General features: G+C 41.1%; 2 protein-coding genes across 4 annotated transcripts in view; one reads left to right on the top strand and one right to left on the bottom strand.

Moving 5' to 3' along the window:
- tox (thymocyte selection-associated high mobility group box) overlaps window positions 1-5,850 on the top strand; it is a 53,186-nt gene extending 47,336 nt beyond the window's left edge. For 2 of the 3 annotated variants that reach the window (XM_044134280.1, XM_044134282.1), the window contains exons 9-10: window positions 3,414-3,574; window positions 4,396-5,850. In XM_044134280.1, coding sequence (XP_043990215.1) covers window positions 3,414-3,574; window positions 4,396-4,432 — 198 coding nt within the window. In that variant the 3' untranslated portion in view covers window positions 4,433-5,850. The remainder of the gene's footprint in view (window positions 1-3,413; window positions 3,575-4,395) is intronic. The other variant, XM_044134281.1, reaches the window with a different exon arrangement.
- Window positions 5,851-6,018: 168 nt separating this feature from the next.
- Window positions 6,019-16,809, bottom strand: lrrc53 (leucine rich repeat containing 53). The gene is made up of 9 exons (XM_044134616.1): window positions 16,614-16,809; window positions 11,974-12,077; window positions 11,761-11,880; window positions 11,519-11,617; window positions 10,577-10,752; window positions 10,275-10,438; window positions 10,022-10,211; window positions 9,724-9,916; window positions 6,019-8,746 (listed from the first exon to the last, which is right to left on the bottom strand). The coding sequence occupies exons 2-9, from the start codon at window positions 11,978-11,980 to the stop codon at window positions 6,579-6,581; spliced, it is 3,117 nt and encodes a 1,038-aa protein (XP_043990551.1). The 5' UTR covers window positions 11,981-12,077; window positions 16,614-16,809; the 3' UTR covers window positions 6,019-6,578.
- Window positions 16,810-17,204: the final 395 nt, after the last annotated feature.

The following is a 17,204-nucleotide window of genomic DNA, read 5'->3' as shown; positions in this document are numbered from 1 at the left end:
AAGATTTTCACTTGATCAGCTCCATGATCGACGACTGAAAAATTATTTTTTTGTCTTTTTTATGAAAACTAAAAACTTCTACTGTTTTTGTTGTGTAAGTGCACCAAAAAAAAGCAGGTAACTTGATGCACTTTTACAAATTTAATAGAAATCAGGTAAATGTTTCTACACTTTCATGAAGACAATCTTGAAATAACCTGATTTTTGGTTAGATCTGGACTGGACTGTTTATCACAAACCTGCAGGATTTTTATTTTGTTTTTTTGTTTTTTTTTATATGTGGCGTTGTCATCATCAGAGATACAGGTTTTAGCGGGTCAGATCAAACAGCTATCCGGAAACCGTTAACGACGTAACAGTGAACCTTAGAGAAAAAAGCAACAACTTGATGTTAGTCATAAAGGGTGATTTGGTAGCAGTAAAGCTGAGGGTGTTGGAGCCACCAAAGTAAGCGTCATTACTCTGAGCATCTTCCTTGCCATCACCGTTCTCTGTTTCCATCATTCTTGCATAATTAAGACTTTTTGAGACGGGAATTTCTTTAAAGAGAAGCCCTGGGTGTACACAGTGGCACAAATGCATTTTTACTCAGCAGCCGCAATGAGAACACTTTGTTTTTCTAGGTCAGGTGTTGTTACATTTCTGCTCAAACATCTTAGCAAATTTTTACAGTCGAAAAACTCTTGAAAATTGCAAATAGGTTTACTTTGAAAAAAATCCCATCCTGATGCGACCTATCTAGAGATGCGTCCTGTTGTTGCCTTACAGGAAAAATAAACAAATTGTTGCTTTGACTTGCATTTGGTGGAGATAAATAAGAAAACATGAATCAAAATAATGGAAGAAAATGGGTCAATTCATCAAGAATGTAGAGCTCCACATTAGTACTGGGTCTCTGATGGCGACATGTACAAATCTGGTAGCATCATTCATAACTCCTGGCCCACACACACGCGCGCACACACACACACATCTGCATTGTTTAGTCAGATAAATCGTCGTGGCATCAGCCCAAGACTACAACCTCATGATGCATTCAGTGGACTGGCAGGACTCCGTGTGCGTCTTGAAGAAACTGCCAATATGTGTCTTTCATCCTGCTACTACTCTGTCTTCTATGTACTCACAACTTTTAAAAAGGGCACACACCTCCAAATTGCATAGACTTGCTAACCGAATGAATGTGTGAGCTTATCAGGCTATACTTCAAATGGAAAATGTGTTTATCAGCCTCTCAAAGCGAAGGCCTGGCATCATATTTAGGGATTAGAGGAGGGTGGTGGAGGAGATTCATAGGGTTTATAAAACAGTTCTACAACGGTAGCAACGAGATGCATAAAAGAAGCAACTTCAAGGTTCAATTGTTTGGCGATGGCCGCTCAAAGTGGTCGGCAGAAAAACACAGATTGTGGATTTTGGATTTTTCCATTCCGGTGGTTTTACCACCTCAGTCGATGCCTCATCAGTCGGTGGAGGTGCACATCCCTTCCAATGTGAGGAACATCTTAGTTCAGATAATAAATCAGTGTAGATAGCATTGTGGTAGGACTGCCAGGATCACAGAACTGGAAAATCTTACCCATTTGGTAAGTATTACGAGCGCAGAAGCACAATTATTACCTTGACTTTGTAGTTTTGCAGGTTTGCCAAACTAAAAGGTCATGGAGGCTGTAGGGTAGGCTTAGTCTGGAGTAACTGGGACTTTGAAGAACTAATATTGTTTGTAATTAGCATTCTTCTCCGTTTGACTTCAGTTTTGTGTTGCCAGTGAAGAGAAAAACATGATTTTGGCGGTGTTTGGGTTTCACTTTATCTGATCTTTTTCTCAGACATCAACATTTCCTCCTATTTCCCTGCAGGTCAGTCAGTTTCTTTGATATCTTATCGGTGATTATTGTAGGATCATTAAAAGATTTATTCCTAATTAAGACAGTTTCAAGGACATAACCTTACTGTATGTCACATCGAGAACTGTAACACACTGAATCTTACTTCCAATTGGACCAACTTTCTAGTTCCCCTTAAAATCCCTGATTTTCATAATCCCCATCATTCCTCAGTTTTAGAAAGAGTAAATAAAAAAAGGAAGAAAACACAGGGAAAAACGAGAAGAGACAGTGACCAAGCTCCAAACTTTTTCATGTTTTTTTTTTTACTCTGGGTGAAGAGTGAGAACTGATGGGGGAAGGGAGGGAGGGAGAGACAAAGGAGGCAGATGGGGTCTTTGTGAAGGAGTAAAGGAGAAGAATTTGCTCGACAATAGATGAATAGGTGAGGTAGAGGAGGAGAAGGGGGACGAGAGCGGGGGGAGAACTCAACCACCTGCTGTCCTCCCCTTTCTCCTCTTTCACTCACAACGCTCAGATTAACTTCCCTTTCACTCCCTCTCTCCTTCTCCTCCCCGCACAAACACTGACGTCTGCACGTTGTCGTCGCACATCCTCGTTTCTCCGTCCCCGTTTCTCCTGAGTGTCCTCAGGTTGGAGAAATGTTCACCTCCTTCTCCGTCTCCTGCTCCACCTCCTGCATTTTCATCCTCCCTTTTACTCCGCCCACCTCCTTCACAAATGGTGAAATCGGCGAGATGCTCTATCCTCAGTAATTGCCGCTGATGAACCTGTGATTGATTTGACTTCTTTTCACTTCGCTTACGTTGCGAACGTTTACATCCCTGTTCATCTGGAAGCCTCTTTTCTGAATCGGAAGGGTTTTTTTAAGAACCGCTGATATAAAACTTCAGCTATCTATGAACTAATTCAGGCTTAAGAAGATGATGAACACCTGCTCAATGACGCAGAAAAAAAAAATCTAAAAAGTGTGGCATGCATTCGCGTTTAGCTCTGATGACACTGATGCAACTAAATAAAATCTGGTGAAAACAAATTAGCTTTAGAAGTGACCTATGCAAATAGTGTCCATGTATTCATCCACAGTTTCAATATTACAACTATTCTGTGGAACCCTCGGTTGCAAAGCTTGGAAATTAATGTTCTTCATCCAATCTTTATTTGATTTTTTTCACAATTATGAGGGGAAAAAATTAAGTCTCCAGATGTGCAAAGCTGGAAGATACATACACAATAATTTAACAGCTGGAACTGGAAAGACTTGGTAATTCACGTGGACTGAGTACAAAAGAACACCAAACCTTTCTAGTTGCATTTATGAACTGTATCCCTTCCACTTAACTATTATTATTATATCCCAGTTGAAATATGTTGACATTTGCCGTTGTAACATCATAAAATGTGCAAAAACTCTGAATACTTTTGCATGGCATTGCATATTTATGCTATGTACTTTAATTTGTTTCCCATTTTAATCCTGTGGTGGGGCATGTGTTTACTTATACATGAGCAGGAAAATGTAATGACCTCGTCTGAAACTTGTTTTGTTTTGCCGTTTCATTCCAGGGCTACCATCCTTCCCTCCAGTCTGACTACCAGTCAATGGGCGGAGCAATGCTGAATAGTGGAGCAGTAATGTCTCCATCAGTGGACTACCACCAGCTGGGCCGTCACACACCGAACCACCACCCTTCCTTGGACTGGAGCACTGAATACCATGGCAACGGGTTGGTATTAACGCCGCAGTTTACCGTGGGTTAACGTCTCTTCATCCTCAGAGATGTAGACGTCCCAAGTATGAAACTATGTCTAGCATAGTAGGCATAAAATAAATGTACTCAGTTTTAATAAGACTGAAAAGGCCTCTTTGTGTCTTTATATAGAGTTGTGTAAGTTTAATGTTACCTCCTGTCACAGGATCATTGGCATACAACACATTTCAAACCTGAACTTTTATGATGTCCAAATTTAATTTTGAATATGTTCAACTATAAAGCCAATAATACTTATTGAAGCTAATAAGGCAAAAGTGAAAATGGCCATACAACTGAAAAAAGGGAACCAAAGCAAACTTCAATGGGCACCCACACCCCTCCTTCTAGCTCTGCCCCTGCGTGGGTGAAATTTGACTGATTTTTCAAGAGAACGATGTGCAAAAAAATGGGATTTTGCCTTGTTATATGTTTGAGAATGGTTACAGTTTTCAGCCTCAGAAGCTCTGCTGTATTAATCCGTTTCTCACTTTTTTGAGGCAGCAGAGCCCCACATGCTTCATTTGTTCAATGTTTCCACTTCTCTTTGTCACATTTTCCTCTCATGGTGAAACCAACTTCTTTTCTTCAGACAGCCAGAAATTTACCCGTCTGTCATTTCCACCGATGTTAACCTTTTATGGAGGCAGTTGAATAGAAGGTTTTGTCAAAATTATTTTATACGTTTGTGTTCATTCATTTATAAAGCTTATTTTCAAGTTTTAAAAAGACCAGTAAGCACTTATCTTTAGAAAGATAAATCTTAGCTGATGATTGATCTCCTTGTTTTCCTCCAGAAGTCTTCAGAGAGACAAACCTTTGTATCTGAGCTAATCTCGGGACAAAACGGCACCAAATATGGACCCTTCTACTGCCACAACGGAAACTCCAGCACTGAGTCGGGCCTGGTTCTGACCCAACGCCCAATCAAATCTCCAAACACGAATGGACTCGCAGTGGACTTGTCATCAAAGTGTGAACTAAAACTTGAATTCAGCACTTAAAAGGAAAAAAAAGAAAAAAAAAACCCAACCAGAAGAAAACCGAATGAGTTTGTATATATTACTACTATTTCTTTAAAGTATAGCAGTGTTTACAACGTGGCATAAGCATCTATTATTGGCTGTATCACTCACTGAGTAATTGTTCCCATTTCTGCTGAAAACAAGAGTGAGTGAAAAGAGGAGGGTAGATCCTGTGCTGTGAACCACGCGGACTGGTGTGTACATACCCCAACATTTGAATATTTTCTGTCTTCGCAGACGTTTTTCATACCTAGTTTCTTGTTTCTACTGAGGATGGTGATTATAATCAGTGCCAGGAGGTTCTATAGTAGGTCATGTGTAAATTGCTGTAACATAATTGGTTAAATGGAAAAATTTAAAGCCAGCCTTTGTTTTTTTTGTTTGTTTTTTTTCTTTGAGCTGAAAGTCGCTGTGTTTCCTTTGCAGTCAAAGCCAAAAGAGCACAGAATTAAAAACGTAACAATATAAACCAAATATTACTCCAGTTATGTTTCCCTCCTCCGACTCTTAGCTTAAATGATGACTCCAAGCGGCGTGGACTGAACTCCCACAGGTTTGGGTGACTCCGAAAAGGGAAGACATTGATTAAAACCCCAGTTTATGTTGCTTTATTAAAGATAAACAGAACAACCCTCCTGCCCCCCTCTTAAAGATTTCTTTGCTTGTTTATCCAGGCTCTAAATGCCAATAAATGTCTAAGATGAAATAACTTTCATTGTTGAAGAAATCTGAAATATTTTAGTCCCTGAAATGATAAAATGTTAAACATTTCCTGTTGATAAAAAAAGTACTCCTTTGTATGAAGCCAGCTTATCCTCCTGGCATATGTCTGTTGATAATACGGATTAGGATCCAAGAAAGTGTGAGGTGTTAATAAGACCGCAGAGTGGCTGACTGGTTTGCATGGTCTCTTTTATCATCTCTGTTTCTCTGTGCTCAGAGACTATTTAAAAAAAAAAAAACTGTAACTATTGCCGGGTTGGCTGTGTTTTCATGTTTTTTTTTGTTTTGTTTTTTTTTTAATCAAACTGAGGTTTGTTTTTGTGTTGAGGATAATGGAAAGAGGCATCTCTCTGTTGCTCTGTATCTCTTTGTATTCATGTGTTTTATTTTGGCAGATGAAAGGACTCTGGGCATCAACCATGAAGATTTTCTTATTTTTAGATTCTAATAATGTGTTTGAGAATAAAGTCGATGCTGCACTGATGTGCAGTCGTTACTTCAAAACATTGTTTCCTGTTGTTTATTGCTGAATAGTTGGCAATACCTTCATCTGACTGCAGCTGGATATTGGTACATAACCTTACTGCACCTGTACGCCGCAGCGACACCGTCTCCATTCATGAGCAGTGCTTTGTGATTCCAAAAAAAAAATGCCTTTAATGTAGAGACAGGTTATAAAACAATGGTTTATTGAACTGGGTACGACAATAACAACGATAAAGCTACGCTTAAATATTCAGGAAGATGGACAATACATAAAAGAGAAAGACGTAAACATAACTAATAAAACGTGAATAATCAACATACAATTGTAACCTCTTCCTTAATGCAAAGGTTGCTGATTGTTGACAGTGGAAACCATTTGTTAAGAAACAACTGGAGCTGGTTTTGGACGTACCCCATCCCTGCAGGTAGATCACACAACAGCTGCAGCTCCGGACAAGCCGTGCCAGCCAACCATCCGTAACTGTTTCGGTCTTATCCCTTCCGCTCAAAGGCCAACATTTTCTGCGTTTAGCACATACACTTTAGGATCTCAAACTTTCTCAACAAGTGCCAGGAAGGCGGAAATATTTACCACGCAGGTTTGGTTTCTTTTCCCCTGCCCCCACCAACACCAATTGGGATATTTTTGGACAGTTCATCAATATCAACTGCGCTTCCTCCATTCACTGGTTTTCACTCAGATCTTTACACACCCAAATTTAAAAAGGAAGCAATGATCTGAGCTGCTAGAGGATTTTTCTCTCTAGAGCTGTAGGCGGCCGGTTTGATGTTTTTTCTGGAAGAACCAGCCTCAGCTTCCTCCTCGGTGAGGAGCCTCCTTCTTCTGACAGGTACTCCTGCTGCAAGAGAGCCGCCCCTCCATCACCTGGTATGGACAGACTAGGAGCTGATCGATCCATCACAGACATACTGTCTGCCTTTAGACATTCTCCTGATCCTCCTACCTGAGGTCCTTCAATTTGAGCCACACCCTCAGGGGGCATATTGACAGACATTTTCTCCACTCGAGTTTCTGGGGTATCCCCCGAAGACTCGTCTTGATCCTGTTCAGGGAGGTCGTCTTTAGTAGAGGGGGCTTGTGACTCAGTGGTCGATTGAATCGGTCCCTTTCCGGTCTGAATGTCTCGACTGTGAGTTAGATCAAACTTTGGTGCTGCTACAAATGCAGAACTGTCAACCTGCATCTGACTGTAACCCAATGCAGCTGGATTATTAGCTGGGTTTGCTAAACTCAGGACAGGACCATCAGATGTTGAGGTCAGAAGTGGAGCTGGGGGGTTTCCACCTGCATGTAAAGGATTGGCTTGTATCGTCTTGGCTAGAAGAGCAGGATTTGAGGACCTGGTCGATACTGCAGGTTGTCTAGCGAAGCTTTCTGTGGCACCACCTGGAGCTATGTTAAGTCCACTGAGTGTTATGCCGGGAGCAACGGGATTAACCAGACCATGGGTGAGCAGTGGATTGGATCCTGAGGACATGGTGTTGAGCAAAGCCTTGCCTGCTTGAAGAGACAGGGTGCTTCCAGTTAGCTGTGAGCCAGGTGAGTTTAGCAAGGAAAGGTTGGTAGAACGATTCCTGTCAGCTGGACTGAAGGAGAAGGGATGCTGGAAAGCCAGCTGAGCCCCACCCAATGCCAGTCCAGCACTCTGGTACTGGAGAGTCTGAAGGTCTTGTGGGATAGTGGTGGCGTCAGGCGGCTGGGAGATGTTTTGGTTCTTTTCCTGGTCACCTTCTGCACTTTTATCTCTTTTAGATGTGCTGCTTTTTTGCTCTCCTTCATCTGCCTCGTCCGTTTTGGAGGACTTTCTCTTCTTCTTTCTGCTACTCTTTGCTCTCTTACCAGATTTCTCTTCTCCTTCCTCCTCTTCACCTTTTCCATGCCGTCTTTTCTCTTTACTCTTCTTGGAGCTTGTGTTCTTGGTATGGCCATGCTCATTTTTCTTCCTCGGATGGACTTTGCTTTTTCTTAATGGGTTTAAGTTCAATTTGACCTTCATCAAACGGCTGGACTGGACTTTGTGTCTCCTGTCGCTGATTTTCTCGCTGCCTCTGGGAGTTGCCTCCTCCTGTTCCTCCTCCTCCAGACTTTCCGTGCCTCGATTGGTTCTTGAACTTGTCAGATCAAACTTTACATTTTTTGTCTCTCTTTTTAGCTCTGTGTTCGTCTTTCTAAACGGCTCCCTCCTTACCTTTCCTTTGAAATCATAGATGTCCATTTGGTTGGAGTGAGGCGTCCTGTGTGTCATATTCTCCTCTGGAGGTCTGGAAGTCCTGTGGCAATTCCTGCAGTGTGAAGTCTCATAACGTCTGCTCTTCGATTCATCATCAGTCCTGTGGTTGCCCATGTCACTGTCAGCTTTGTAGGGTGGAAGATTGTCTGACGTTTCTCTCAGCAGATGAAAAGATGAGTCGGCGATGTGGGGAGGAACCTTGTTAGAGACATTCCAGCTGTAATCTTGTTGTTGAATGATTCCTCTCTTTCTCTCCTCTTCCACCATCATCCTTAATTTCCTTCTCTCCTGGACATCTTCAGCCTCAGGTCCTCCGTTTACCCATTTACCCTTTCTCATTTGGTTCGGCATCTTCCCATTACTGTTGCAATGAGGGCAATGGACACTGCTACCATTTTCTTCAGCTCTGGACTTAAACATGTCTCTGTGGTGATCCATCCTTTCATTCAGCGTCATGGACTCTTTGCTCCATTGTTGACTGCTGTTGGCTTGCAACACAAAGTCCCTCATCCTCTCCCGATCTCCGAGTTGATCTACATGGTTGGCAGTTGTTCTGTCTTTGTCCCGTTCCTCCTTTGGTCTTTGGCTTTCTTTCTTCTTCTTCTTCCGTTGAGAGACGTGGTAACAAATCAAGACTGCAAGCAGGGTCAAAGCGACTCCTCCTACAGAGAAACACAACAGGAAACAATAAATGTTTACAACCACAATTTTGGGGTGGGGGGGGTTCAGATTTGTTAGAGCATGAGATGTTTTACTGTGTGTGACACTGACAACTATGTCTTTGATTATTTTACACCACAGCTCTTAATTCTTTACAGCAAGGACTGCTTTAGTAGATACTACACTTTCCAAGAACCAGGCCAGCTATTTTTTAAACAAGAGAGAATTTGATTATTAAGAAGGTCCTTGGTTTTTCTGTGGGGAGTTTGCATGTTTACCCCAGGAATGGGTTGGTTTGGTCTGTCTGGATTCTCCATCTTCCTTTCACAGTTCAAAATCGTTTACCTGTCCGGTATGTATTGACAATATTTTTTAAATCTCTAGCTGGCTGTATAGTAAAAAGAGACGTTGAAGCTGGGGATATGACTCTTGCCCATAATAAAAAAGAGATGGTTTGAACTGCCTCCTTCTCTCTCTGTTCTGTGGTAAAAAGGAAAAGTTAGAAAAGAAAACCCTTTCGGATAAACAGCATCTAAAACCAGAGGGAAGAATTGTCCAAAATTTGAACACCACCATGAGTGGCACAGTTCTAGAAATATAGAAATCTAGAATCTGCTGCAGTTTGTACCACTACCACTTTTCCTTTTTTTTCCCCGTCCAGGGGGTCTTTTTGTGGGCTCTAGTGTCCCTTATATGACAGTAGGCTAACAGGAAAGGGGGGAAGACATGCGGCAAATGTCGGCTGGGTCCAGGAATCGAACCCGCGACAGCCGCATCGAGGACTCAAGACCTTCAAATGTGGGTCGCGCTATCCCCTACGCCACCACAGCACGCCCCAGTACCACTTTTCTGAGAGATTTCAAACCTGTTTGAGTACCACAAAAAAGTTGGCCTAAGTGCCAGCAGTTGGAATTGTACCACAGTATGAGAACCAGCGGGGGAACCAGCTTTCCTTCCCTGCACCGATTAATATTCTGACCTAGGAAGCAGATGACTGCAGCTATGGCCAGGTCTCGAGCGTACTGCTGAGGCGCCACGCTGCCTCTCGCCTCTATCTGCACTGTGATGTTCTGATTGGACGGCACGCAGTTGGCTTCAGTCAGCTCCAGCACCGTGGTCACAGCCGGGTTGTCCGCACTCACACACATCATCCGACGGCCATTATACAGTGCCTGAGGACAACGGGAAGTACAGATGCTAGCTTTCAAGAAACCTGTGGCCTGAGATCTTTATTGTTACAGGTAATGAGTTTACATGAGGACATCGCACACGCGCACCTTGTCCGGCTCCTGAATGAAGCTCGTCAGGACGGCAGCCAACTCCAGCAGCTCGCACGTGCAGTTCCATGAATTGAGGTCCAGGTTCAGGTTCGACAGCCACACAAGATAGGAGAAAGCCTCAGGAGGAACTGAACTCAGACGGTTTCTGGAGAGATCCAGGCTCCTCAAGCTAACCAGACCTCGGAAGCTAAAAGCACAATCGCAGATGATGTAACCTGGGTGAACTTTAATATAATAAAAATGGCATTACCTGTTCCTGTCCAGAATGTCTATCAAATTATCCGAAAGATCCAGAGTCTCCAGACTCCTGAAGTCGTTCAGAGGGAAGGATCCAGGGTGCAGTCTGGTGACCAGGTTTCCCTCCAGCCTCAGGCTGAGCAGAGCCTTTGTGCCTGTAAACCAACCGGCCTGGATCTGCACACCAGAAAGAGGAGCACGTTACTGCCTTGACGATTTAGCTCTGCAATGTGTCATTAAAGCCAACGGGAAGACGGCCTTCGCTGTCAGTCGCCATGAAATAAAATATTTGATTTGCCCCGTGAAGACTCGCACCATGTCGATGTGATTATGGCCCAGGGCAAGAACTTCCAGCTGGCTGAGATTGATCAGCGCTCCACCCTGCAGGGCCTTGCTGGTCAGGAGGTTGTGGTCCAACAGCAAAGTGTGGAGGAAAGGCAGGTTTCTGAAGGCGTCCACACTAAGCTCTGAGATGTGGTTCCCACTCAGACCTGTAGATGTGAAGGTTTACGCATCTTGTATTACAGATGTACACAAATATAATGTGTAGCTCTACAAAAGTATTTGATTCACATTTTGTCATGCTACAAGAAAGCTTGAATGAGTTGCATAAGTACTGAATGTCACAGATCAACACAAAGTAGAGAAAATAGTCATTTCTATATTTCTTTGTAATATAAGTCAAATCCAGTCGGGCTTGATGAGTTCTTGTGAACACAGAGTTTTGGGTTTTTTTGCACAGATTCTCAGTTAGAGTAAGATCTGAATTTTGACTGAATCACTCTAATATTAGAATAGATTTTGGTTGTATGCTTAGTGCCACATTCCTGCTGGACAAGAGAACATCTTCCATGTTTCAAGTCTTCTGGCTCTTCTCTTCTCCCCAAAGCATGATGCTGCCAGCTCTGTGTGTCAGCATGGCAAATGGTGTGCAGTTTAAAGTCAAAACTTATGTTTTTCTTCTTATCACTATTATCAACATATTTCTATCAGTATTATTTTTTCCCAGTAAAACAACAACAAAAAGTCTCCACATTTTTCTGGTGCTTATTTATGAAATAATCTCAAATCAGGTCTGATTTCTCCCTTCACTTCACCATTATGCATTACTTGGCTTCTATCTCGTGTGTAAAAATCCCTCCATGTTGAAGTTGGTTTTTGCAGGGAGACAAAACGTAAAAGAAACACTTCCAAAGAGTATGACTGTTTTTGCAAGCTGGTGTCTGTGCATCTAACCCATCCACGTTTTGTACTGACCTATAACTGTGATGTTCCTGAGGTCAGACAGTGAGGCCGGCTGGACTACAGAGATGGAGCCCTCAGTTAGCAGCAGAGCTTGGGTCGAATTGGCAGCATCTGCTCAACAACACACACACACACACACACACACACACACACACACACACACACCCACGCACACACACCCACACACAGCGGTAGGAGCCACACACTCAAATAAAACAGGAGGACACTTGCGAAAGAAACCGTGTGAGTCGTACCGATGATGTCAGCAAGCCTTTGACAGATGACTGCATCCTCAGAGCAGACCGCACAAGAAACGGGACACGCTGGAACACGCTGGGCTTCGACGACTGGCAGCAGGAACATCAGCAAAACACCTGGACACAAATTCAGAAATTTATTTTCTTTCCAGCAGAACTTTATGACATTTTGCTGTGAATACAGTCACTGAGCCAACTGAGAGTTCTCACAGGTCATGGTGTGCTACAGAAGATGCGGCATGATGATAAGGCAGCATCTCTTACACCTGTCCGTCACCCGATGCAGTTTCGTTATTGCCGCCATCGTGTTTAATCTGAAAATACATCATGAAAACGCTAAAATGACGTCTGTACACCACCAAGAGTGCCGAATATCTTGAAAATAAACCCAATGATGAAAGCTGATTAAAACCAACAAAGTATTCGCTTAAACTTTGGAAGATGATGTAGCATCAAGTTGAGGCTTTAATTTATGAAATAAAAGTGTGAAAATACAGAATGTCGGAAAACATTCTGTGTTTTCAGACATCATGGACTCTTTGTGTGTGTGTTATACTGCAGTTGTGCAGGCATTTCTAAGATTTGAATATTCAAATCAAGCATTTAGACATTCAAGCAGGAGCGTACAGTCTGAGAAGGTTTCTGTTTTGTTGCTAGGCAGACAAACAGGATGCTGAGTGATGGTTGACAGCCAAACACTGAGGCAGAGTGAGGCCTATCGGGTTTCTGCTGAAGCACCTTTGCTATCGGGCTGTATCTCCCTGGGCCGTCTGTTATGAAACAAGTTTGTGTTACGTTGCAATACAGACTCTTACCAGAATCGGCCATCAGACCAACCACAGGAAAATAAAATAAAAAAAGTGGCTTCTTTTATCGCAGAGCAACATCTTTGCATCTTCGCACTACAGGAAATGTATTTGATCCTCCGATAAAAACCTGAACAGCTTTACTGACTCGGAGTCAGTCACGGGTTAACAAATTCACCGTCGGCATGGATTTCACAGTGAATGGAATGAGCATAAAACAGATTATTTAAGTGGATTTAAAGAAAACAAAAAATTTAAAATCTTTTTAAAATTTTAAATTAACAAGAATTTTCTCACATCCACACATTTTTAAAAGCATTGTTCAGTCTCAAATATGGACATAAACCCATTTTAAAAATTATTGAGCAAGTTAAAAATCATGGCATCATCTTTGACTCAAAAACGATCGACCTTCATTTAGATTGGTTGGTTTTTGGTCAAAATGTAACTTTTAAGCCAAATTCATACATTCTGAACCGAAAAGAAAAACTAACAATCACCAAAGATCAAATTGAAGGTAAACTGAGAACGTGACCATGAAAAGTGATGTTACTACGTTTTACTTCAACATAGACTGAGATGGTGAGTAAGAAAAAATACATACTTTAAAACTCAGTATATGGATATGTCCAGGTGAAATGCTTTCTGAATTTAAAGCTTTATGGCCAAAATAAACAAAGATTGAGCAATTTCACCAAAATTAGGAATAAGAACATCATGATGTCCAGCTGTCAAACATGGTGGTGGTTTTAGCTTTGATGCCTGTAGTACAGGTGTTTGGCACAAATTGAGTAGAATAATAAAGACGGCATTTTACCAAATCCTCGAACTTCACATGAGATTAAACATGCCGATGATTACAACTTGGACGCAGTTGGTTGTTCCAAATCAGAATCACAAAATCTTGTAAATGGTTAAAAATGTGTCATTTCTCCACATAGATGTTTATTTTCATTTCCTAGAAGCCCGCCGCTCATGACGGCACCATGTTGGAGAAGCTCTGCTACATCAGTTCTAACTTGTTCTTTTTGTAGACTTATGTTCTTAATTTTATTTTATTTATTTTTTTCTTCTTGGTTGAGGCATTGCACCTTTGAATAATTATTCCCTCTGGTTGTGAATGCTGTGCAACTGGAAGTACTTTTTACTATCACCTTTTCCCCCCCCCCCTTTCAGACAGTTGCTATGATGCATAACATTGTGGGAACAGTGCGCTGGTTTTACAACTTGGGAGCAGCTGACTACCATCTCGAAGCTCAAATATTACCTGAGGTACAAGAGGGGTAAACAAGGAGGCTCCATGGACCGAAGACCAGAGAGAGAAAGAGAAAATTCAAACCATGTCTTCCGTCAAACACAATGCTTAAGAGACACGTCCCAGACTCCAAAATCTCTTTACCCGGCTTTCTGACCGTACAGACTTAAAGAGGAGCAGCCAAAGCAAACGACGCGGATCAGCAGTGCTTGCCTGCAACAGATGGTGTCAACAAGGACATGTAACTGTGAAATATTATCTCTGCTGCCTTGATTTCGTGCTGTTATGAGAGAAAGACAGCAACAGTCTGCAGTCAGAAGCCTATTTAGCGTCGACACGAGACTGACTGCTACCTAGCGTCACTTCCTGTCCAGAGTGTCACCGTCCTCAACGACTTACTTCAAGGTGCTTGGATGATATGAGTCAATACATTTAATTTCCCTTTTAGGATGAATAAAGTGTTTTTGAATTGAACTAAGCTGAACTGAAGTGAAACAAAATATGTGATGGTTGATGTTTACATCTTCTGTTTTTTTGGGGGGGTTTTATCTGGTAGATTAGAGAAAAATTTCAAATGTGTTTATCCAGATTCCTGGAAAACGAGTCATTGTAGGAACATGCTAAATTAAGTTAGAAAATACTTAAAGTTCTACCTTAGTTTACTGGAACAAAAGTAAAAAAAAATGGCCCCAACACACTATTGTGGTCATCTGCTGCCCATTTATGTTAAGGAAGCGAAAACAAACAATTAGATGATTAAACTGAAAAGCGCACTGGGCCCACATCTGCATGTCAGCACCTCAGCTGCACATGTAGAGGAAATGCCAAAGAAACTCAGAAAACTGTTTACAAGCTCTATAATTTTTCTTATATGGTGGGTGGGGGGAGGAAATTGTTGTTAATTATGTCTAATTGTTAAAATAGGGGCAAAATATATTTACGTGCATCACATGGGGGTCATAAAAAAAACCTCTGTAATGCATAGCTCTGGCCAGGATGTGTACATGCAGGATTACTGTATAAGGAGCTGTGAAAAGGATAAATACCACATGTTGAGGGGACAAGTTTTAGATTTAGCTGGGAATGTGCAAAAACACAGGCTGACAGGACGATGCCTGGTCTGAAAGGCATTGTCTTTCAGCATGACGATGATCCAGAGCACGCTGCCAAAACGTGACAGTTTCGAAAAGAGAAACAGAGAAAATGATACATCGGACGATTATGTTGCTTAACGCTAATCAAACCAAAAAGAAAGAAACACCGCTGAGGCTCGTCTCCTTTACTAGAAAGCAGCTGAAAAAATGAAAAGGTCATTAAAAAAAGATTTAAAAAATCCCAGAACTTTCCAATTTTTTTTCACAACATTCGTGACACATTTTATTTATGAAAAGAACATTAGAACTTTTTTTTTGTTTTAAATCTAAGTTTGAATATTTTGTTGTGAGGTTTTGTAGGTTGGCTTTTTATGAGGTCCATACTTTAGGTTCAAACTGCTGAGATGTTCTTGTTTTCACATCTTTGTTTAAATTTTATATTTGTTTTTTGTCATTATCATCTTTTTTGACACCAGTGAAAACGTGCAAAATGCAAAATGCTGGTCAGCAATTGCAAGAAGGGTTTGCTTGCTGGAGTGGCACTAAAGATTTTCCCATTGGTTATTGAGAATTGAGTAATTGTGAAAGGGACCTTTTTTCTTCTTCTTTTTTTTTTTAAATAAAATGTTAGTAAACCCAGAATCTATTTTCTTTCAGAATATATGCATCTTTTCATAATGATTTATATTATCTTTATCTTTTCTTTTCCTATCAGAAACAAACTTCTAAGTTTGAATGAAAGTAATCTTTAGAAATGTACCAAGGGTACGAATAATTTGGGGTTTAATTGTATGCAAATATCTGTCTCAGTTGTATTTGTGGGCAATCTATGGCCGGTTTTGGCCGAGCTCGGTGGCTGTTCTGCAGCTTTGCCACTTTTCTCTTCTTTTCTTTTTTGTCATTTCCTGTAATGTAGACTTTTCTATGCGTTTTTCAGTCTTGTGGGTTTTGGGGGTATCTAAAAATCGACTTCCTGTCTTCATGCTGCCTGAAAGCACTTCCAAAGCTCACAGGAGGCAGAGTTGTCTGTTTTTTTTTTTTTGTTTTGTTTTGTTTTTTGTCTTTTCTTTTTCAGCAAATCTCAAACAGGAAGTGAATTCACATTTGAAATCAGATTGAAAAATTACTGGCCTTTGGTACCTGGATGACATGTTTCAGCCAAAAAATATTTTATTTCTGATCTTTCATCAAATAAAAGCTAATTATATTCAGCCGATTAGTTATTTTTCACTTTACTAACAAGTATTAAGATGTACAACAATTAGACAAGTTCTGGAACCTGCTCAGTTAATAATCTTTACGTTTATGTCAACAGGTACTCAAGTATCGTAAACTGCAACGCTCTGCTGGAAGCTGCTTAAAACTGCAGTTTGATTGGAAGAAAATGCAACGTTCGGGTTTTGCTCACCGCAGACTTTCTGAAAGCCTGAAAATAGGTTTTGTTGATTAGGTTAACACTAGCTACAAGCTGTCAGATTTAAAGAGACACCAACACGATCTCAGTGACATCGACAATAAACCCAAAAAACATGAAAAATTTCAGGGGTTTTTGTATAAATATTGTATAAATGTATAAATATTTAAAAAAATAGTTTTTTGTGCGTGTGAGCTAACTTCTGCATTACCAATGCCAATAAAGATCCGTGTTCAGGTTATTTTTGCAGGTCATCATTTAAGAAGATACAAATTCCTTACCTTTTTAATTAAAACCCAAAGATTCCCTCCCTGTTGATGAACGCGCCGCAAGACGCGTCCCCATCCTGCTCCGTGAGTGCGACACCGAGGTCTGACAGCTGAACTAAAACTCTAATTCCCTTCATCCACCGGTTGCCACGGAGACCTCAACATGTTCGGTGTGTTGATCTTGGGTTACCTGGTCACTTTCTGAGCATGCTCAGTAGAGCTTCATGTCACCTGAGAAACACAGGTGTCTTGTCTGACTCAGTCTTGAACGTTGCACCAAATGCTGACCTGTTTTGAGCGTCTGTCGTGTGTGACAGGTTCAGAACAAATCTGCAGAAAGCCTGTTTGTTTTATAAGTCTAATTTATTATTAATTCATTATTTACAACGTATACGACTGTTTCCAACAGAGATAAAATGGCTTGTATAATCAAAGCATCCATCAAATGTAATTTAAGTTAAAAGTCTTGTTGTAAGTGTTCAAAGCTCTTGATTTTTTTTAGACGTTTGGGCAGGTTGCAATCACAAAGTCACATTCAATAAAGTAGAATATAAATTTTGATTAAGCTTTTTTTGTCACATTAAAATAACCTTTTTTTAAAAA

The sequence above is a fragment of the Gambusia affinis genome, linkage group LG12, assembly GCF_019740435.1.
Source record: "Gambusia affinis linkage group LG12, SWU_Gaff_1.0, whole genome shotgun sequence".
NCBI classification, from domain to species: Eukaryota; Metazoa; Chordata; class Actinopteri; order Cyprinodontiformes; family Poeciliidae; genus Gambusia; species Gambusia affinis.
The sequence above is the reverse complement of the archived record's forward strand: the minus strand, read 5'-3'. Positions and strand labels throughout refer to the sequence as shown.